Raw genomic sequence first — 22,392 nt, forward strand, 5'->3', positions numbered from 1 at the left:
ACTTTCCACCAATCAGAGAGCTTAGATTGACGGTAACGTCCAATCAGGAGCAGCCAAAGATCAACCAGTGAGCAGAAAGTTCTGTGTGTGTGAAAAGAAGAAAAATAATGCTCCTCTATGGCTGGAATAAAGCCAAGAAGACGTTTCTGATGCACGGTGGCGCCACAAAGCAGCTGAGCTGGAGTTGGTTTAGTGAGGATAGCAGGTAAATAGTAGCAGGAATAACTGGAAATGAGGAAAAAGTGGAAACATGGAAATAGTTTCTGTTGTGTGTTTGTTTCAATAACAATATTTTTCTCCTGAAAGCCAAGACTTGAGAGAACGATGAGATGAGAAAAGGTTTGGTCGCTGTTGATCTGTGTGTTATTTCTACAAAGTTCTGTTAGTAATAAATTCTGCTTTCTTCTTCTGGTCGACCTTTATGCTGCTATATCTATTCATACATTCATTTTACATCATTTTAGCCTCAGAATCTGACAACTGAGGCTGGAAACATCATGTCTGATGCTGGCTGGGATTAAAAGCTCCAGCTTCTCCATGTGACAGATTTTTGCTGCTGATAAAATGATGCTCATTAATTTGTGCTTGTTTGTGTCCAGGTGGCAGGAACGGCTACGGTGCTAAACTCTGCAACATCTTCAGCACCAAGTTCACAGTAGAAACCGCCTGTAAAGAGTACAGACACAGTTTTAAACAGGTGAGTTACCTCGTCTCCCTTCAGTTTTGATTGTGATCTAATTACCATATCTTCTTCTAAAAGGTAATATTAGTGTCTCTACACTCATTTTCCCAACTGCCCTTCTACTGACCCAGAACCTGCCCCATATGGACCTGGAGTGCTTTTATTTTAACTGGCACAACTTTCGTAGTCTTCATTGTAGTGGTCAGGAAACACGCAGACCATGTGCATGTGAGTTAAACCTTCCAATGTGATGCACTCATCCAGTTAAGTCTGGGAGTCTCCCTGCAGAAAACGTTGCAGCACGACGGCGCAGACAGACGAGAGTTTAAGAGGCAGGTAACAAGATGGTGGAAGGAGAAAGAAAGCAGCTAGATAAAACAACGGCAGAGAAGCAGATGACTGGGCCAGAGAAAGGCAGCAGTGCTGCCAAATCCACCTGTTATAAACAACTTCAGGCTTGTTTCTATGTGGAGTCACTTGCAAATATTGTCAGTTATTATGTTGTTATGAAACCCTGCTGATTCTCTCACAGCTATGAAGTAATAACCCATGGATGTGGAAAGGAAAACGTGAGCAGTTCTTTTTTTTTCATGAAGTAGTGTTAACCCTGTTTCCTTGGTACCACGGCCATCCGAACTGGCACGCCCCTGCCCACACATTCACATACGTCACTTGACAGAGCAACAGAAACAATGCCTGCAAATAAATAGGAAATATGTCAAATATTTTAATAAAGACTGAAAGAGAGTGTATTGGAGGGCTTATCTGTGAGGCAGATGGACATCAGTTCCACTCTCATAACAAGAGGAGGAGGAGACCATTTTTATTTTAGGTTTTACCCCAGGTCTTTTTGAGATGAGTCATGTATGCCTGAAAGTTTAAAAGTTCAAGTTATTCAATGTTTTTACTATCTATCTATCTATCTATCTATCTATATATATATATATATATATATATGTGTGTGTGTGTGTGTGTGTGTGTGTGTGTGTGTGTGTGTGTGTGTGTGTGTGTGTGTGTTATAATATGATCTGATCTCCCGGACCCTGGCTCCAAAGGTTTTTCTTTAACTGGGTCTCTTTAAATTTTAGTTGAATACCCCTGGTGTAGATATTAAATCATCCACATTTATTGGTTTCTTGGAAAATCTATAAAAATATTGAAAGTGTTTTAATATTTTAATACTTTTCATTGGTACTCACCACTAGGACACTTTATCTTTTACTGACTGAAGCATTTTGCTTTTAAATCTTTATTACTACTATTTGATCTGTTAATGAAGTAATGGCTGTTTTTATAGGGTTGTGAGATGCAGCCACAAATGAGGTAAGGATGTGTATATTGTCACTGTTACTGGAGGACCGAAGCTCACTGGGTGATTTCACATCCAGGTTTTTGTGGGGGATGGGCAAAGAGCACTTGGTGGTCTGAGTTAAAGAACGGTGTATATAGGAGAGAATGAAGGTGTCTGTATAAAATGTTTTTTCAGAAACAGCAGGTTTATGTTATCATGTGTTCGATCCTCAGACATGGCAGAACAACATGACCAAGACCTCTGAGGCCAAAATAAAATTCTTTGATGGGGAAGACTTCACCAGCGTGACCTTCCAGCCAGACCTGTCCAAGTTCAACATGGAGAAACTGGACCGGGATATCGTAGCACTTCTTACTCGCAGAGCGTATGATGTAGCCGGCTCCTGCAAGGGGGTTAAAGTCTCACTGAACGGCAAAAAATTACCTGTAAGTCTTCCTCCACCTCCATATCACCTGAAAACAGAGAACTAGCCCCTGAATCAGAATTCAGTGGTGTCTTCATTGTCTAGGTTTCTGCAGAATTTTAACATAAATGTTTCTGTCTTTTCTTTCTTTAAATACAAAGTTAGACATCTCCTCACGTTTACCTGATTTCATTAAGTGTTATTTGTCTGTGCTCATTATAACAGCACAGTTTTTATCATCTTCACTGCTCAGAACAGTTATTCCTTTATTTTCCTTCATTATTATTTAGTCTTCTATCCTCTGTGATCCCGAATCTATTTGCTTATTGAAAAATGTATTTGTTGTCATTAAGTTAAGAACATTTAGTTGATGAGATGATGATCAGCTTTGAGGGAAAGTTGTTAATTTGAAAGTTTATTAATTTATTTAAGATGCCCAGAAAGCCACCAGCTCTCCTTTGATCATAAATGAGTTTGAAGAAGAATAAAGCAGTAAATGAAAACGGCCTTTTCTCCATAAGCTGCAGACATTACTGATGTGTAATAAACATGATTATAAACTTAAGCTCTTATCAAATAAGACATCAGTCTGCTCCAAGAGGCTTTGGTTTTTATGTGCAGTTTGTTCACTAAAATAGTGAAAAAGGCAATTCTTTATTACTCTGACTGTGACATATTTATACAACACTAGGGGAGAAAAATTAATTAATGTGCTTTTACCTCCAAAAACAGCATTATTAAAATGCATCTTCGTATGTTGGTCTGGCAGAATAACTTTGAATTGGAGCTGTTAAAGTTGGACTAACGCATCCAAATAAAAACCATCAAACTCTGGTATGAGAACAAGTTTGTGTCATCATACAAAACACATATTTTAGGAGGATCTTATAACTTTTTTTAAGCTTTGGTTGCATTGTTTTGCTTATTAAATTTACTCTGGATTTGTCCTCTCTGTCACCAGGTCCATGGCTTCCGCAGCTATGTGGATTTGTACGTGAAGGACAAACTGGACGAGACGGGCGTGCCTCTGAAGGTGGTGAATGAAACTGTGAATGATCGGTGGGAGGTCTGCCTCACCATGAGCGAGAAAGGATTCCAGCAGATCAGCTTTGTGAACAGCATCGCTACCACAAAGGTACGCCTGGGTGAAGTGTGGGGACAGAAATCGTGGATACAACATGAGTGAGATGTATAACTCAGACTCAGATGACGCTGGTTTCAGGGCGGCAGACACATCGACTATGTGGTGGACCAGATTGTGGCCAAACTTATAGAAGTGGTGAAGAAGAAGAACAAGGCGGGAGTCTCGGTCAAACCTTTCCAGGTGGTTAAACAAAGGTTTTCTGAACATTGAGTTGTGACTGTGGTGTTTAACTACAGATGTGTATTGAAACATTTTTCACCTTCCTCTTATTTGTTCCTCAGGTGAAGAACCATATCTGGGTTTTTGTCAACGCACTGATTGAGAATCCAACGTTTGACTCCCAGACTAAGGAGAACATGACACTCCAAACCAAGAGCTTTGGGTCCAAGTGCCTTCTGTCTGACAAGTTCGTCAGGGCTGTAAGGACAGTTTTCACCTCCTTTTCATTCTGTGCCTTTTTTTTTTCTTTTTTTTTTTTTGCTCATGTAAAGGAGGCGTGAAATGATTTTTCCTCTCTGTCACCCACAGGCAACAAACTGTGGGATCGTGGAGAGTATTCTCAACTGGGTCAAGTTCAAAGCTCAGACACAGCTGAACAAGAAGTGCTCGTCTGTCAAACACAGCAAGATCAAAGGCATCCCTAAGCTCGATGACGCCAACGATGCCGGTAATGTCACCATTTATTCAGTGACGTGGCTGGTGAGGCACAGACTCCTCTGGAGTCAGATTTACTATTGTAGGAACTGAAAAAGAGCATCTTATTTCACTATCCATCCAACAGCATGCAACTACTGGTAATGCTTCATATCCCATCAACATTCCTCTTTCAAATAGTGTGCCCCCTTGAGGTGAGGCAGAGTACTGCCGGCCTCACCTGCTGACTTCTCTCTGCACTTTATTGTAGATCAGCAGGAATAACTTTCTCACACATACATTAAAGACATCACAGACTGTGAAGAGTCATGGTGTATAACAAATACCTCTGTAAAGTTCATATTGGCGATATGCTGAGGAACAGAAATGGATAATGAACCCAGTTTGTACTGGATCACCAGTCAGAGGTGAGACACAGCTCGCCACGGACTTACCCGGGAATTCTGCCCTGGATTTATCAGGAAAGACCCAAATTCAGCAATTTTTACTCAATAAAATGTCAAAAACGTGTAGAAAATGCGTTTTTAACACAGATAAGTGGAAAATATTCATATTTTTATGTACTTTTTTATCATGGCAGGTGAGGCCCTGCCACACCTGCCTCTCCTGAGCGCACGTCACTGCGTTTATTGATCTGTAGAACAGAGGGCCACCCTGGTCATCCATCAGCATCTGCATCGCTTAAATCGTTGCCATCATGGATGCTGATGTCCTGGATGACCCAACGTGACCTAAAATTCAGTGACTGCTAATCTTGGCAGTCTTTCAGTTAAAAAGGCGCTGTGTGAATCTAAGACTGGTGATCTGCTCCCATCTTTTGAAGCTGTGCTGGCCAATCAGAGAGCTTACAAAAATAATGACAAATCATTTGCTTCTGTATCGTTGGAGTGTTGTAGACGGGTGCCTGTAAGTCGTTGCTTTGTAACTTCGTTCTTCAGTACAGTTACTTACTGTATGTTCATATGCAGTCATATAAAAAGTCCTTAATCAGATCAGCACCGGAACAACCTTTGCTATGTCTGCCGTTGCTATGGAAATTAATTGATGACACATTTGTGTTGTAAACCACAGAGATTGCAGGACACAAACTGCACACCCAGACTACCAGAAAATTTTTAGGCTTTTTCAGCACCCCAGAACTCTGTTTGCATGTGAGCTAAAGGAGCAAAAACCTGCATTTGTCAAAATAGCCATGTATGCGTGGACAGGATCTGAAAGGTAGGGAGGGGTTCTGCTTCCTGAAGCCAAACTGGGAGCCGGTTCCAAAGAGAGGGGTCTGATAACTCAACGCTCTGCATCCCGTTCTACAGTCATTTAGATGACCTGCAGTCTGAGGGGGATGTGTTCTGTTGGGATAAACTGAAGTTCTATTCTAGTTTTAACAGGAAGCCAATGAAGAGAAGATAAAACTAGAGAAATATGACCTCTGATGATCATCAGAACCCTCGCTGCAGCATTTTGGACCAGATGGAACCTTTTTCGGAGAAATAAGTCAGTTAAACAGGAACTAAGGCCCAATCCCATTTCACCCCTTGGCCCTACCCCTTACCCCTACCCCTTGCCCCTTACCCCTTAAAACGGAGCTAGAAGGGGTAGGGCTGAAAAGTCCACCCCTACGAATTGGGACACCCCTTCAACAGTCACATACGTCATCAGTAGTCACTAAAGAACATTTTACACAGATACTGGAAGAAACTAAATAAAAAAAACCAATAAATATTAGCCGGCATTGCTCTTAAAGTGTATTCTTAAAGTGTATTCCAGCGTGAGAAATCGGAGGTTTAGCGTGAGAGCGTAAGAAGCCATTCAAATAGCACGAGACTAACGGCCGATGCGTGAGAGTAGCCCTGTAAACAAACGCAGCGTACCGGCTTGCACAGTGGTTCACCACGGTCTCGTGCTGCTGTCAAACATGACATGAGAGAGATCACTCCACAACAGCGTTCAGTCGAGATACTGCACAGTGAAACCTGTTGTCATACACAGTCTATGGTGCAGTAAGATGGGGGGGGCTAATGAAAACTATCGCGGCGGCAAACTTGTTGCGCTCATTTTTTCGTTACCGTGCAATTAATTGACTTATTGCTTATCGACAGGCATATGTAGGACGCAAAGTACGAATTTTGCATGCCATTAAAATTAATCGTGTGTGCTGGTATACGCTCTTTTCTCTGTGCCTTTTTTTTTTATTTTTTTTTTGTGTGTGCGAGTGTGTGTTGTCCTGCACCTAAAGAAAGCGTGATGTGCGTAGAAACACTTGCTTTCTCATATAGAACAGGAAATTTTTCATACCCCTCCGTTTCAAGTGTGCCTCTGAAAAATCTTCGTTTGAAGGGGTATATAGCCCTACCCCTTACCCCTACCCCTCGGTCCTAAAAGGAATTGGGATACCCCTACCCCTTCACGTGAACGCGCAAAACGAAGGGGTAGGGCCAAGGGGTGAAATGGGATTCACCCTTAGATTAGGTTTAAAGGTGGTGAAGTTCAGGTAAATCAGCTTTGTTGTTTTGTACTTTACGTCATTTAAAAAAATAAAAATATTCTGGTTTTGTCCATTTTTCCCCACAAAGTCAGAATGACGTCCTCATTTAAGGTTTTAGTTTTAAGAAATGATTCATTCAAAGGGAACAGGACTCGAGATGGCACTAGTTTGTTCAGGATTGCAGGTTTCGTTAGGAATCACACCACCCATGCGCCTTTTTCCTGCCTGACAGATCATTTCTGTTGCGTTACTTTAGGTAACTTTATTGGATCAGGAAGCTGTCATTATGAGGAATCAGAAAGACTGATAAGGTCTCCTGTCTTTTCATATCTCTAAGGTGGAAAACACTCCTCTGATTGCACCCTCATCCTCACTGAAGGAGACTCGGCCAAGTCTCTGGCCGTCTCGGGTCTGGGGGTCATCGGTCGGGATCGCTACGGAGTTTTCCCTCTGAGAGGAAAGATCCTGAATGTGCGAGAGGCAACACACAAGCAGGTATGAGCCTGAATCATGGCTTCTGGGCTCTTATATGTTGACACTCACCTGGACGGCCAATGGACCGATCAGTAGAGATCAGGGTGACTCATTTCTCATTTCTCTGTACTGAAAACTAAAGAAACCTGAGATTAGTTCAACATTTTACTAACAAAGTAAATAACAAAGCAAGTTAAATAATATCACTAACAGAATCTTCATAAATGAGGATAAATGTTTTTTGTGGATTCAGTTCACCAATGTGACAAGGAACCTACATGGTGGCATGAAGGCATCAGTAATAACATCTTTGCTTCTTTGAAAGAACTTCAGATTTTTCTTCTTCTACTTCTACTGTTCTGCTATTACTGTATGCAGTACTATGTACCGCATGCAGGAGAAGCCTGGTTGAACAGTTAAAACCAGGTTCAGGTTTGTCAAACTAGCTGCTAACAGGTCTGACTGGTGCTAACGCAGCAGCAGTTAACAGCAACGTTTCTGTCAACAGATCATGGAAAACGCAGAGATCAACAACATCATTAAAATCGTTGGCCTTCAGTACAAAAAGAGCTATGACGACCCAGAGTCTCTGAGGAGCCTCCGATACGGCAAAATCATGATCATGACGGATCAGGTGAGCGGCCTCACAGACCCGGACCGCCGGCCTCAGCTTAACCCCAGCTCAGAAAATGGTCGTAATATTTCTTGTCTTTCCTTAGGATCAAGATGGCTCCCACATCAAAGGTCTGCTCATCAACTTTTTCCACCACAACTGGCCCTCCTTGTTGAAACACACATTCCTGGAGCAGTTCATCACGCCTATTGTTAAAGTAAGAGAATTAAAATGCATAAATACCGTACGCTGCCTTTTTGTTGTTTGAAACGCTGCAACAGATCTCATTTATTCAGCACAGTGTTTTTTTCTGTGGGATTAGCAGAATGCTGCATCAAGATGAAAATATGAACACAAACAATCAGTAAATATTAAAACATTTTTCTGCAGGCGACCAAGAACAAACAGGAGCTGGCTTTCTACAGCCTTCCAGAGTTTGAGGAGTGGAAGAAACAAACAGAGAATTTTAAAACTTGGCATGTAAAGTACTACAAAGGTTTGCATCTTCGATCATTTTCACTATAAACAAAACAAACACAAAAAAAACTTCAGTTTTCTTTTTAAATATGTCAGTAATAATCACAATATTCAAACGTTTGTTCCAGGTTTGGGTACAAGTACAAGCAAAGAGGCGAAGGATTACTTTTCTGACATGGAGAGGCACCGAATCACGTTCAAGTACGGCGGTGCTGAAGACGATGCTGCCATCACGCTGGTGAGTCGAAGCAGCAGGAAACACGGTTGGTTGGAGTGCAGGGTCTCTTCAGCCCTTCTGCACTGGCTGCAGAGGAAAATGGAGTGTAATTCTGTGTGGACAGAAGAAAAGCAAATTAAATAAGGATAGTTGATTCAGTGGTTTTAAAGAACTTAAACGTGAAGCTACTAATTCCTGAAAATAAGAGAAAATCAAACATGATGGAACAGGAACAGTTTATATGGAAAAGTTATCGTGTAAATGTTGTTTATTTTATTTTGTTTCAGGCGTTCAGTAAGAAAAAAACAGACGACAGGAAGGAATGGTTGACTAACTTCATGGAAGACAGACGTCAGAGGAGGATGCACGGCCTGCCGGAGGTTTGTAGATTCCTTCTACAGCTACTGAGATCGATCTATCTGTCCATCCGTCCATCTGTCCGTCCATCCGTCCGTCTGTCCATTAGCATTAGCTTCTATTTAGTTAGCATCTTTTGGCAGAAAAAATAGTCATTGGAGAAAACTAACAGTATGCCCAGTCGGCAAAATCTGCCCAGATTCCTTAGCAGACTGTGGTCTCTGTTTTGTTTGTATGTTTATTTTCCTTTCCCAGAATTCCCCTGTTGTTGCAGCTGACCCTGTTTGCCTCCTGCTTTTTGATCCTGGATCTTAAACATGCTCGATGTAGTCAGAAACTCTGGGTTAACTTATTCTGAGCTGAGCACCTCTGAAGTTTTCAGTTCCAGATCAGCTGCTTTGAGTTAGTTCAGTCAACTCTGAGTATCTTTAGGCACCACAATTAAAAAACCGTCATCAGTGGAGCACCGATACCTGGATTCACCATGGCAACCATTCATAAAAAGCTCCTTATTTCACCCAGTTGCAGCGAGAGGTTCTTATTGAAGCATAAAGGTATTTCGTAAAGAAGGGAAGACATCTGCTGCTAGAAGCATCATGCAAGAAAACTGCTGCCCGTGTCAGTATGGAAGTTGAAATCCACTGGTCCACTGACTGGATATTTAACTTTCTTACAACTGGAACATGCGGGTTAAAATATTGGTGGATAGAATAAAATCTTGCTTTGACAAGTTCAAGACGTCTTTTAGAAAGATAATGTATTATACTAGATTATAATTTTCTATTTTTTATGTCTGTTTTACACTCGATGCACAGCATAAAAATTCAGTGGCTTTTGTGACGTTAACCTCCAGCAAATGCTTTTTAACTCATACAGTAAATGTCCTCTCACCTACTATCCGGGTTTATGTTCTGTGTTGCCACCGTTATAAAGAGAGGTCCATTTACAAAGGAAATATAGAAAGTACGTAGTACACTTACATATGCACATAACATAAATCTGGCTGTGACATCATCTCATACACCCAGTGTGCCACGGTGGATATGCATGGCTAGAAAATCACTGCAGAACGGTGCCTTTGATGAGATACTGATCAGGAAATAACATGTCTGTTCGAGTTCTATATAATCTTCCCTACGGAAATCGCTGTGTATTAATTCAGCGTCTGAATCTCTGGGATCGTATTGGTACAGACAGCTTCTTCGGGTGGGAGGAGACGGGACATCTGATCCATTTTCTTTTCCTTTTCAGCAATACCTTTATGGAACTCAAGCCAAGCTCCTCTCATACAACGATTTCATCAATAAAGAGCTGATTCTGTTCTCCAACTCTGACAACGAGAGATCCATCCCATCGTTGGTTGATGGTTCGTATCGTCTCCGTCTCTGAACCGAGAGAAAATCATTTCCTAACAAGATGTTTTAGTTACAGCCACCACTCTCTGTTTTGTTTTATATGTGTGTGTTTGATCCGTTAGGCTTGAAACCCGGTCAGAGGAAAGTTTTGTTTACCTGTTTAAAAAGGAACGACAAGAGAGAAGTGAAAGTAGCTCAGCTGGCTGGTTCTGTGGCGGAGATGTCTGCCTACCACCATGGAGAGGTAAGGCCAACTCTTTAGATTTAATGTGGACGAGTCAGTTTGCAGATCTGCTGTAAAATAAGAGTAGCCTTCATTAGTCATGGTTTACTGTGTCTCACATATTTATGATGACAAGTCAGAGGAGCCGCAGCAGAACTGTACGATGGAGATCCAACTCCTGAAACATGTTCAGCTTCCTGTTCATTAAAACTGTTGCCAGAGCAAATTTTTCAGGAGCTGATGAGCAAAATCAAAACTTGGATTTCCTTCTGATTAGACTCAAAAGGAATTTTTTAAACCAGGCTAAACTGTAAATACAGCTACAAGTTTTTTACAGCCCTCTTAAAATTCCAAGTTTTTACTCTCACTGACTAAATATACAGAATTTTACTTATTGATTGCGTTTACATTTATTACATATTAATCTGGCATCAGACTACTGTACATGTCCTTTCATTATGCCTGGTGAATAACCAAAAAGATTAAACTACAAAGTTCATGTCGAGAAAGGTATCTGCTGCTGATGTGCTGTTGCTTGTTACTAAAGGGGGCATTTAGATATGAACCTGCCTCAGTGGCTTCAGTGAACCTTTATCAGCCCAGGATCAAGGCTAGTCTTCGTTCCTGGAGTTTACATTCATGCTTAGACTCCAACCACCCACCTCCTGTTTGTCCTGCAGCAAGCCCTCATGATGACTATAGTCAACTTGGCCCAGAACTTTGTGGGCAGCAACAACGCGAACATCTTGCAGCCTCTGGGCCAGTTTGGTACTCGCATCAATGGAGGCAAAGATGCTGCCAGCCCTCGTTACATCTTCACCATGCTCAGGTAAAACAACACGACACTGAACTGTTGTTTGTGTGTTTGTGCCCTTTCACCATCTCCACCTCCAGTCACTGCACAGCAAGGAGAGGAAACAACGCAGCAACCCCAACAAGAGTTAATCCACTGGGTTAAAAACAGTTATTAAATTTAATGTTCCACATAAAGAATTTCTCATGTGAAACCAAAACAGCGGTGGTCCCGTTTCCTTACAGTCCCCTCGCCAAGCTGTTGTTCCCAGCAGTGGACTCAAACCTGCTCAAGTTCCTGTTTGATGACAACCAGAAGGTGGAGCCGGAGTGGTACATTCCCATCATTCCCATGGTGCTGGTGAATGGCGCCGAGGGCATCGGGACGGGCTGGGCGTGCAAGATCCCAAACTATGACCCCAGAGAGATCGTCAACAACATCAACAGGATGCTGAACCACCAGGACCCCCTACCCATGGTAACTAAATCACAGTTTGTGTTATGCTGGTGGATTAATGTTTTTCCACTTTGTTTTATCATAAAACATTTATTTAGTCCTTTATTTAAATGTTCTGAAGTTTCATTAAATCCTGAAATATGACAACTCTGAGAAGATGACGTCTAAAAGGACGATGTACTGAATCTTTTTTAACTGATGAGAAAGGAACATGTGCAGATCATTTCTTTGTCCCAAGTCAAACACAGTTTATGAATCAACACGCAGTCCGGCACCAGAACCTGGTTACGACCCGGAGACCTCAGATGGCAGGTTTTTCTTTACTGCAGTGGAAGGAGCTGCTAATATTCCCAGTTAGGGCTTTCACACTGGCCGGGCACCAGTGCGGTGCAAGTTCCTGAACCTAATTCTGAACCAGCTGACGCATTCACACAAAAAAGAAAAAAGCTGGTATGGAACCTAGAAAGTCTGTTCCCAACAGGCCCCAAAAAAGACTGCTTCTCAATGGTGGTTAAAGCTAAACGCTAACTTCACCTGAACCCCCCCTTCTGAATGAAGACAAAGGTGAAGCCAGAGTAAGGCTGCCTGTCAGGGTTCACACGAGGCCTGTACTGCACAGGGTTTCAGTAAAGGAAAAAAACAAGTTGACTTCAGAAAGTGACGTGCCGCGGCAGACAAAGACTTGGAACAGAAGCAGAGCTGGATCTGGTGTGTCCATCTTTCCAGCTGCTGGACAGCCACCACTGCAGACACCACCGAAGAAGAAGCCAGCCAACTACCTTCTCCCCCACCTAGTTTTCCAGGTTGTTAAATGAGGTGTTACACAGGTAAATATCTCAGGAAGCCATCGATCTGTTTTTTTCTATACAACGCCAAGTCACAGCAGAGGTCATTCCAGGTTCCATTTCCTCTAGAACAGGTTTCTACTTTGTTCTTTTATTAAAACAAAACAGCTGTTTTTATCTGATCTCCATGGCAGCAGCTCATAGCTGCTCTCTGCATCGCGCATCAGAGCAGGTACTTCCGCCAGCGCCGTGGGCAGAGTGCACGTCGGAAAACACGTCAAAAGCAGCACGCACACAAACACGCCGCACCCTTTTATCTGTGGAGGGACGCCTCAGCAGCAGTGATGGGTCCAGAGGGCAGCAAACCAGGGAGCAGGTGAAGAAGGGGTGGTGGAGTGCAGCCAATCCCAGCCAGGCCATGACCCGTGGTGTTTTTCATAGCAGACTGATTAGCTGCACAGGTGACAACCGTAACACACAGTAACACTGTACTGCTGTACCGGGAAGGTTACCTGTTCATGAATACCTGCACAATTCAGCAGGACCGATTTCAAGGTTGTTGATATTTACGTTTATTTACAACCCGGTTTTCATCATGACTTTAAACTCTGTAGTGGTGAAGAGGTTTACTTCATTTTAAAACATTTGTTTAGATAAAAAACTTTTCCTGTTTTCTGCTTTTGTTTGTGTGTGTGCGTGTTCAACAGCTTCCCAGTTACAAAAACTTCAAAGGAGTGATCCATGAACTAGGACAGAACCAGTACCTGGTCAGTGGAGAAGTGTCGGTCCTCGACAAGAACACCATCGAGATCACAGAGCTTCCTGTCCGGACATGGACTCAGGTATGATCCAGCTCCCTCCTCGTCAGATAAACGGATGTTAGCTGCAGAACTGAGGATCATATTTCCTCCTGTGTTCAGGCCTATAAGGAGTCTGTGCTGGAGCCCATGCTGCAGGGCAGCGACAAGACGCCGGCTCTCATCAACGACTACAAGGAATACCACACAGATACCACTGTGAAGTTTGTGGTTCGCATGTCTGAGGAGAAGCTGGCTCAAGCCGAGGCAGTCGGGCTCCACAAAGTCTTCAAACTGCAGTCCAGCCTCACCTGCAACTCCATGGTAAAACATGACGTCAGCTCCTTTTATTCTGAAGTTCCTGTTTGAAAAATGGACGGTACAGGTGGAATTTTCTTTGATTTTCTCCCCAGGTGCTGTTTGACCACATGGGTTGTCTGAAAAGGTACGATTCAGTCCAAGACATCCTCAAAGAGTTCTTTGAACTCCGGCTGCACTACTACAAACTGAGGAAAGACTGGTTACTGGGCAGCCTCGGGGCTGACGCTGCCAAACTGTCCAACCAGGCTCGCTTTGTACTGGAGAAGATCGAAGGAAAAATCTCTATCGGTATGAACTGAAATAACTCAACAACCAAAACAAACTCAGACGTTGTTAGTCTCTGTCTCTTTCTTTATAACTTAACCATAAATATCGAGCTGAAATGATTCATCAGAGTAACTCAAACACCTCAGTTAGAAAAACATCCTCAGTGCAAATTATTTGCTTCGATGCTTCACTTAATCCACACCTCATATGTTCTACATACAGCGATTATCACTAGTAAATGTTTATAGAAAACATGTTTTTGGTTTTATCAGCAGTCCTTAAACATGAAATTTGGTTGATAAAAATCCTACTAAAATCAGAAAACTTTCCACAGACAGACAGAAACGGCTGTTTTCATTTATTCCTGAGTTTTTTTTATTTATTCACACATTAATTCAGTTTGATTTAAGGTTTTATTTTTTTGTTTGTTTGATAGATTTTTGCTTTTAAAGGAAAATATCTTTAGGAACAACTCAATTTATATTCAAAGAAAGACTTAAATGCGTGGTTTATTTTTCTTTACATGCAGTCCATTGGTTTCCATTTTAGTGAAAGTTCATGTTAAGAGAACTGTCTTTTTTTCCTCCACTGAATAACGGAGATAAGTCTGTATCTGATTAGTCAATGGACTACTCGATTACCTAACAAACTGTTAGCTGCCGCCCTGGAATATGTATAGCTGGTGTGTTGTCTGGTTGTCGGGCTCTAGGGGTAAAAAGTCCCAAGCTTGACCACAACGAGGTCTGAGAACCAGACGGAAACGTCGGATTCAGTCTGAAACCATCTCATAACGTTCAGCTTCTTGTGTAACAAAACATGCCTGAGGAAGCTTACTTTTTAAATTCTTCATTTCTTTTTTCCTCCAGAGAATAAATCCAAACGTGAACTCATCCGGATGCTGGTGCAGAAAGGCTATGAATCCGACCCAGTTGCTGCCTGGGTCAAGGCTCAGGAAAAGGTAGGACCCAGCTGCTGTGTGATTAGATCCGGTAGGAAGTGCTCCTGCACCGACCTGCTCGTAGCTGCATGTCCGTGCAGTCATATTGATGATGGAAGAAATTAGCGGCCCCTCATGAGCCTGATCTGGCTGCTGCTTTTCTCTGACAGGCTCAGGATGACGACTACACCGACGGGAACGAGAGCGACAGCTCCGTGGACTCTGGCTCCTCATCAGGCCCAAACTTCAACTACATCCTCAACATGCCTCTGTGGTGCCTGACTAAAGAAAAGGTGGAGGAGCTGCTCAAACAGAGGGACCAGAAGGTATCCATCACTGTTTTATTCACTTGTTTCAGCTGATGTATGTTGTATAGCAGCTAAGCTAGCTGTATTTAGTATTTATTCATGGATTGATCAACATTAGCAGAGTTAGAGTTCCTTGTTTAGCTCACATTGATCCAGGATTGCAGTAGGCATGCTGTAAATGATGGCCTGTGGTGTTAACTGAGCTAGTCAATGTGTGTGTGCAGAGAAGTGAACTGAGCCATCTGCAGAAGAAATCCTCGGAGGATCTGTGGAAGGAGGACTTGGCGATCTTCATTGAAGAGCTGGATGTGAGTTTATGTCGCACCTGAATTAATGTCTGATTTATTAAAACCAAAGCTTCCTTACAGTGCACTTCCTGAAAGATTGGGCCAGTTTTTTAAACTTAGACCCGTTTCTCAGCTCTTTATCTGAAATATTAACATAGATAGAAATCTTAAGAATCAGTCCAGCCTTTCTGGGACTGTCAACGGTTGATAATTGTGAAAATGAAAAGGTCTCAGATGGCTTCATTCTTGGGTTTTTACAGAACTTCTGTTTTTCTCTCAGAAAGTGGAGGCTCAGGAGAGGGAAGAGCAGAGTTTAGGAAAAGCCATCAAACTGGTGAAGGGTAAAGTGGGCAAACCTAAAGTGAAGAAGCTGAACCTGGAGGAGACGATGCCGTCACCGTTTGGACGGCGGGTGGAGCCTCCGACTCAGCCCATCAAATCTGATGCAGTCAAGAAAATGACCAAAAAGAAAAAGGTAACTTAACAACACGGGTCGAGCCATCCATCCAGCTAATGGATGGATGGATGGATAGAGCTTATGATAAAAACAAAACAAAATATAAAAATAAAGTATAAAAGACCAAAGTGCAGGATTTAAACTGGTCTTGTGTTTTCAGGGAGACTCAGACGCAGCAGTGAAGCTGGAGTTCGATGATGATGGTTTGGGCGGCGAGGCAGGAACCGGAGAAAACTCTGTGGCCAAACCGAAAGCTCCACGAGTCAAGAAAGAGAAGAAAGAGCCCGGTCAGTTCTCGTCTCATTAACGTACCTCTGCTCCGTGCTACATTCATTCATGGTGGAAGAAGGAAGTAAACACTAGGGTCGTCTTGTTTTCTCTTTCAGGAGCTCCCAGAGTCAGAAAACCTCCTGCACCCAAAGGTACTCCTGCTAAGAAGGTGAAGAAGAGGAACCCCTGGTCTGACGATGAGTCCAAGTCTGACAGCGACGTGGAGAACAGCAAACCCGTCATTCCCAGAGAGACCAAGTCTCAGAGGGCATCAGGTATGAATGTGAAGCTTAATTCTGCAGTGATGTTTAGTTCGTCTGGGCTGCAGAGCTCCGTCACTGTCTGCAAACTAGTTATTAAACATGTCTTCATGAGCTGGTTTGAGGCAAGTGAACAAGGTGTGGGCTACACTGCTCCAACCCTTTACCGGCACCACAGAAGAAGAAGCAGGTGGAAGAAGATACAGTAAACACTGCAGTGGAATTCCATCTGATCTGTTTGTAGGGAATTACATTCATTTCTGGGAAATCCGAGATGTTGTTTCACATCCTGGAAGACAGATTAGTCAGTTTGTTGTTGGACAAATCAAATCAGCCACCAGAGTAGGGCTGCAATGATTAGTCGACGTTGACAATAGTCAACAATGAATTTACCCGTTGGCCAAAAAAAAAATGACAGAGTGAGACATCGTCTTCTTTTCTTATCTCTGCTGAGAGTTGCACATGCGCAATAAAGTCCGCCATGGGGAAAATATGGTGGCTGACCGGGGAGTAAAACGGCGGCAGAGGATGTCAAAAATGTGGAATAACTTCACTGAACTGCTTCATCCATTAAGGGTCGCTGGGAAGCTGGAGCCTATCCCAGCATTTAGCAGGTAAAAGGCAGGTACACCTGGACAGGTCGCCAGTCCATCGCAGGGCTGACACAGACAGACAAACAACCATTCCTACTCACTCCTAGGGAGAATTTAGGGTCACAAATTAATCTGACAGGCATGTCTTTAGACGGTGGGAAGCCGGAGGTCCTGGAGAGATCCCACGCATACACGGAGAAAGACCACACAGAAAGGCCACTGTTTTAACCGCCCCCAGCTGAGATTTGACCCATCAACCTTCTTGCTGTGAGCAGTGGTGCTAGCCACCATGCAGCCCGTCTTCTAAATCATTCAGTTTTTTACTCATGACAGCATGTTAATAGTTGATGGAAAAGGTTTCTATTTTAGTTTTATCGTTGTTGTTTTATCCCTGACTCGTGTAGTGTATTTAACGGATCAGAACCATGCTGTGTGGAGGAGCTGGTTAGCATAACGCAGCATTTAATCTCAGCTCTCAGTAAAGAGCCGATCAGCTTCTGTCATGCTGATGCAGCTCAGCTGTGACGAATGAGCCGAGTGCAGGCGCCAGAGTAACGTGGTCTGACACGAACTCGCTTTCTTTCTTTCAGCTTCCAAACCAAAATATACATTCGACTTCTCTGAGGAGGAGGAAGAGGAGGAGGAGGCAGACGAAGAGGAAAACGGAGACGATGACGTGGCCGCTTCTCCGGTGAGGTCATTCAAAGACGACTTTGGTTTCTCCGACACCAAGGACCAATACAACGACCGGAACGATGAGGATGATGATGAAGACAACGAAGTCTCCTTCTCTCCACCCAAACAGAAGACCACGTAAGAGTCCAAGCCGTTCAGATGGAGTTTGTTTCTGCTGAAGCTGCTGACTGACATCCTTCTGTTTCTCTAAAGGTCTGCACCTGCAGCTAAGAAGAAAGAACCAACCAGCATCTTCTCATCCAAGTCAGCCTTCTCTGAAAAGAGCGACAGCGGTGAGTAAAGCCTCATGTTTATCATCTTTATACATGATAGAAAACAACACGCCGACTCGTATCATACAGAATATCGTCCTTTTCCAGCCTGATGGCAGCAGGGATGAAAGATTTGTTTAATCAAGGCAGAAAATATCTGCAATACAAATTCACACCTCAACAGACGGATGAGCTGAAACCGACCTGGCCTCTTCTGGAGACCTGACCTCTGACCTTACACGTGGTTGAGGTCTTCTAATGATGTTCAGCAGCTCTGTCAGAAATCTTTACAAGACGGATTTTCAGTTAAACATGTCAGCGTCAGCAGATAAAAGAAGAAAACGGTTTCATTACAGCACCGCAGTCTGACTGTCCATCACAACAAGAGGGGAGATTTCTCCACAAATAAATACGCTTTCTTTCAATTTTGCCAGATTTAAGAAAGATGCGCGTCGATGAAATCAGCCCCAGCTAACCCGTGTTCAGTTCCCACGACAGAAGAGGAACACGAGGATGGAGTCATCAGCCAATTTAATAATGTGGCGTCCAGCGTGGCGTCTGCATACAGAAACACAGCTGAAAGTAATCTGGCCGTGTCAGATCTCAGGTGTAAAGTTTTTAATAACTTGATGTTTTCTCTGATGTGGACAATCTTCACCTTAAAGCCCATTTATGCTCTACGCATAGGACGGATACAGATCATTTCCGCTATATTCTGCGCCCTTTACGTGCATAATTTGGTCCGTCTTCGGGCCCTTTCTGGTCCCTTCTGACCGATCAAACAGAGCAGTACCACCGGAAACCCGGGGGGGGGGGGGGGGGGGGGGCTGCACAGACCACCGCCGTCTACTCTGCTCCCTCTTTTTAAGTTTCTTTCTGAGAATGAACATCATGATCTCTTCCATCCTAGCCATGTTTGTTGTTGTCTGAGATGGCCTCTCATCCTGAGTCTTTAACAGTTAACTCAGAGAAATGGCTCAAAGAAAAGAAACAGAGAATTAAATTAAACTGACTTCACTGGCAAACATTTGGCTCATCTGACAGGAAGTCCTCTTTTCCAAGAGTCTGCAGGAGAAGTGTGTTTTTTAACCTAAGAGAGGAGAACATGAAACAGCAGCTTACCTCGACCATGTTGAGCAGCATCCTGGTCCAGCTGTGGTGCGTTCAGGGAGCAGCAGGTGAACTCTGCTTTGTGTTTGTCTTGTAGACGGGTCCAAGTCCAACAGCGACGATGACGACGGTCCGGTCTTCTCCACTTACTCCAGCAGCTCAGCTTTTGATAAACTATCGTCAGCAAAGAAAGGTAACGTCCCGGGATGTCCAGCAGGGGGCGATATAATGCAGCTTCCACACAGACAGTCTGATTTAATGATTTCCCAGTTTCGGTATTTAATAAGCAGGTTTTATTTATTTGTGACCTGCAGCAGCTAAGAAGCCTTCTGAAGCAGCTCCCAAACCTAAGAAACCACCAGCACCAAAAGCAAAGAAACCAGATAAATCCATCTGGGACTCTGACTCCGACACCGGCTCCAAGAAAGCAGCACCAGCTCTGAAAGGTAAAACACCATTTCCTCTAAATTACAAATGAATAAAACTTGAACTGTTGTGGGAAATTTTGGCATTTTCGTTGGTGTAGCAGGAAAAGGTCGAGGAAGGAAGAGGAAGGGGTCTGGATCTGAAGACGAGTACAGTCCGATGAAGAAAGCAGCAAAACCCGTCGGCAGAGTGAGTATCTTCCTGTGTTTCAGATGAACCACTGGCAGGATTTTTGGCCACGCTGAGTAAAAAAAACATGTCTACTGTTCTTATTTATTTTATTTGATTTAACCTGGAAATAAAAATCTTGTCCTGGTGGAGATGGACAGCGGCTGAGGTCAGAAAAACAAACATTTCCAAGCAGACACATCTGATTCTGATACGACTAAAATTAGCTCAACATGGCTGTGGAAAAGAAAATATTAAGAAAATACTTTATATAATATTTTATATTGAAGTGAAACACGTTTTATACTATATAAAGTATAGATTCAAATATATACAGAATATTTATAGAGAATTTTATATCAAATACTTAAATTTACTTTAAATAAACCTTATAACCTTATTAAACATTTTATAAGAAAATATAAAAGTTATTTTATATTGAGATATATAATGTTTTGTGTATTTGAAATAAAAAAGAAAACAATATTTCATAATGAACGGGAATGTTAGCCGGTGAAACCAAACCCTGCATCACTCCTGACGTCCTGATGTCCGCCGTCACGTTGTGATGGAGCTGCTAACAAGAAACATGGAGAACTTCACAAAAACCACCAACAGGTGTTTGTTATTGTTACTGTAATCAGACATTTGATGGTATTCTGGCATCTAAACAAGAATAAGTAAGTTTTAAACAGTGACAGTTTTACTCGCCAGTCAGAAGATGATCTGAACAGACTGTTTAATATTTTAAGAATCAAAGTAAAATCCAGCGATGCTTCGTTAGCAACCTTTATTTTCACCGGTCAAAGACCCAGATGTAACAGAGTTTAGTGGTGTTCCCTTCTGTGCCTGTAAAGAATCATTTAAAAAAACTTCCTGGATCCAGGCAGTGATCCGGACCACCCCAAAATCTAATCGGCTGTTCCTGATTCCATTTTGAAGGTTTGCTGAAAATTTTATCCAAATCCATCCATAACTTTTTGACTTGTGTTGCTAACAGACCTCAGCACGGTGGAGGTAATAAAGCTGGATTTCATTTCAATTTATTTTATTTTTGAAAAGGGACAGTGCATATTAACAATAATATAAATAAATAACATCTTTGGTCCTGTGGAGACCAACACAATCCAACAATCATGTACCGGAAGGAGATTAAAAGTGCACAATAAATACAAGAAGAAGTGCATATATATATATATATATATATATACACACACACACTACCGTTCAAAAGTTTGGGGTCACTTTGCCATTGGATTCAATAGGGAAGTGACCCCAAACTTTTGAACGGTAGTGTGTATATATATTCAACAGACCAGAAGAAGTCCGTCCACCAGGATCTAAGATGAGACGTTGAAGCGTAATAAATTGTACTAATATTTTGCACATGGGGCCAGTGTGTTCTGTTTTCAGCAGGTTGAAATAAACATTGTTACAGATTAAAACAACATGAAAAACAGATGTGTTAGATTGTAGGAACAGCTTTGATGATTTTAAATGTCAGTGTTTAAACATGAAGGTCAGACTCCCTGCGATGGGACACGGACGTCCTTCTGTACGTCCCGGTACGTCACCGCCCACACAGACAGTGAAACCATCATGTTTTTCCCCTCAGAAGCCTCAGAAACCTCCATCTGATGACGAGGACGAGGACGAGGACAGCAACAGCCTGAGCACCATGAAAGCGCTGTCCCGCGACAGGCCGGGCCGCGCCAGGAAGGAAGTGAAGTACTTCCACGAGTCAGACAACGAGGAAGACGACGATGACGATGACGACATGTTTGATTAAAGCAACCTTCAGTCACATTCAAACACTCTGCTTGTATGGAAGTTTCTCCTCCTGTGTTCCCACAGACCTTTTTTGTACATTTCCAGTTTCATTTTTTTGTTCTTTTCATTGATGGTGGTGTTAAATGATTTTTAATGTGTAGGTGTTTTACACTTTTTATTATTATACATATACAGGTTTGTTTTTTTAATGCCCATTGAACTGGTCTGTATTTGTCTGAAGCAGCTTTTAGAGATTTAGAGCGCTGTTATTTAGCACATTTTAATTGTTAAGATGATATGTAACTTTTTGAACATGAAGTTGAAAGTAAACCATGAAATGTGCAAGTGTTTGCTGGTCCTTTCTGACCTAATGAGGTTCACACTGAATGATGGTGAACACAATCAGACGCTGTATTCATTTACGAAGCCAGTCACAACCAGAACTGATGGAAACTCAAACCAGTGTGCAACCCAACAATCAACGAAGAAGCAGCTCTGATTGGAAGATCAATTTGGATTCAATTCGCTTCATAAAGATTACAAACACCGACGTTCGCTTCTCATTCTGTTTGTGAAAATGCATAAAGTTGGCCATTGGGTGGATTTTTTGCCATCTAGACCAGGAACTGTTGAAAGCTGCCACCAGTGACACACCAGTCTTCCTTTTTTTTTTTTTTGTTCAGAATTCCTTTTTATTCCCTTCTTGCTCCAACGGGATAAAATTAACTGGCAGCTTTCTGTCAGCGGTTGCCATGGCGATCCAGGTATCTGCACTTTTATTGTGGTTCCTAACTTTGGGTAAAGATACTCAAAGGTGCAAAAAATCTCCACTTCCTAACGGTGCTGAGGAGGAACCATCTGGAGGGGAAGCTGCTGGTGGCTCGGCTCCATCAAGAGTGCATCATGACCTGGTAGGCCAACTGTGGCAGGCAGGAAAAACCTGTAGAGGGTCATAAAAACTGGCCCAGACATCACTCACTGCCCCTTACCCTCTCTGAAGACAGCAGAACCAGAAAAGCTTTATTACAGGTACAGTAAAGAACAAGT

The 22,392-nt window shown here is 42.6% G+C and overlaps 1 protein-coding gene across 3 annotated transcripts in view; it reads left to right on the forward strand.

The window, feature by feature from the left end:
- top2b (DNA topoisomerase II beta) overlaps positions 1-21,687 on the forward strand; it is a 35,703-nt gene extending 14,016 nt beyond the window's left edge. Inside the window, exons 6-36 of one of the 3 annotated variants that reach the window (XM_041967285.1) lie at positions 600-697; positions 2,207-2,419; positions 3,359-3,532; positions 3,620-3,721; positions 3,823-3,960; positions 4,070-4,208; positions 7,015-7,172; positions 7,660-7,785; positions 7,871-7,981; positions 8,155-8,260; positions 8,370-8,479; positions 8,746-8,838; positions 10,067-10,181; positions 10,293-10,414; positions 11,074-11,222; positions 11,432-11,663; positions 13,135-13,269; positions 13,348-13,548; positions 13,638-13,833; positions 14,679-14,770; positions 14,920-15,075; positions 15,282-15,365; positions 15,625-15,819; positions 15,962-16,088; positions 16,188-16,346; positions 17,515-17,737; positions 17,813-17,892; positions 19,079-19,174; positions 19,296-19,427; positions 19,511-19,596; positions 21,191-21,687. In XM_041967285.1, the coding sequence (XP_041823219.1) occupies positions 600-697; positions 2,207-2,419; positions 3,359-3,532; positions 3,620-3,721; positions 3,823-3,960; positions 4,070-4,208; positions 7,015-7,172; positions 7,660-7,785; positions 7,871-7,981; positions 8,155-8,260; positions 8,370-8,479; positions 8,746-8,838; positions 10,067-10,181; positions 10,293-10,414; positions 11,074-11,222; positions 11,432-11,663; positions 13,135-13,269; positions 13,348-13,548; positions 13,638-13,833; positions 14,679-14,770; positions 14,920-15,075; positions 15,282-15,365; positions 15,625-15,819; positions 15,962-16,088; positions 16,188-16,346; positions 17,515-17,737; positions 17,813-17,892; positions 19,079-19,174; positions 19,296-19,427; positions 19,511-19,596; positions 21,191-21,364 (4,322 nt within the window). In that variant the 3' untranslated portion in view covers positions 21,365-21,687. Of the gene's footprint in view, positions 1-599; positions 698-1,985; positions 2,006-2,206; positions 2,420-3,358; positions 3,533-3,619; positions 3,722-3,822; positions 3,961-4,069; positions 4,209-7,014; positions 7,173-7,659; positions 7,786-7,870; positions 7,982-8,154; positions 8,261-8,369; positions 8,480-8,745; positions 8,839-10,066; positions 10,182-10,292; positions 10,415-11,073; positions 11,223-11,431; positions 11,664-13,134; positions 13,270-13,347; positions 13,549-13,637; positions 13,834-14,678; positions 14,771-14,919; positions 15,076-15,281; positions 15,366-15,624; positions 15,820-15,961; positions 16,089-16,187; positions 16,347-17,514; positions 17,738-17,812; positions 17,893-19,078; positions 19,175-19,295; positions 19,428-19,507; positions 19,597-21,190 lie in introns of those variants that run through there. The other 2 variants (XM_041967284.1, XM_041967286.1) reach the window with 2 other exon arrangements.
- Positions 21,688-22,392: the final 705 nt, after the last annotated feature.

This window comes from Melanotaenia boesemani, chromosome 17 (genome assembly GCF_017639745.1).
Source record: "Melanotaenia boesemani isolate fMelBoe1 chromosome 17, fMelBoe1.pri, whole genome shotgun sequence".
In the NCBI taxonomy this organism is placed as follows: Eukaryota; Metazoa; Chordata; class Actinopteri; order Atheriniformes; family Melanotaeniidae; genus Melanotaenia; species Melanotaenia boesemani.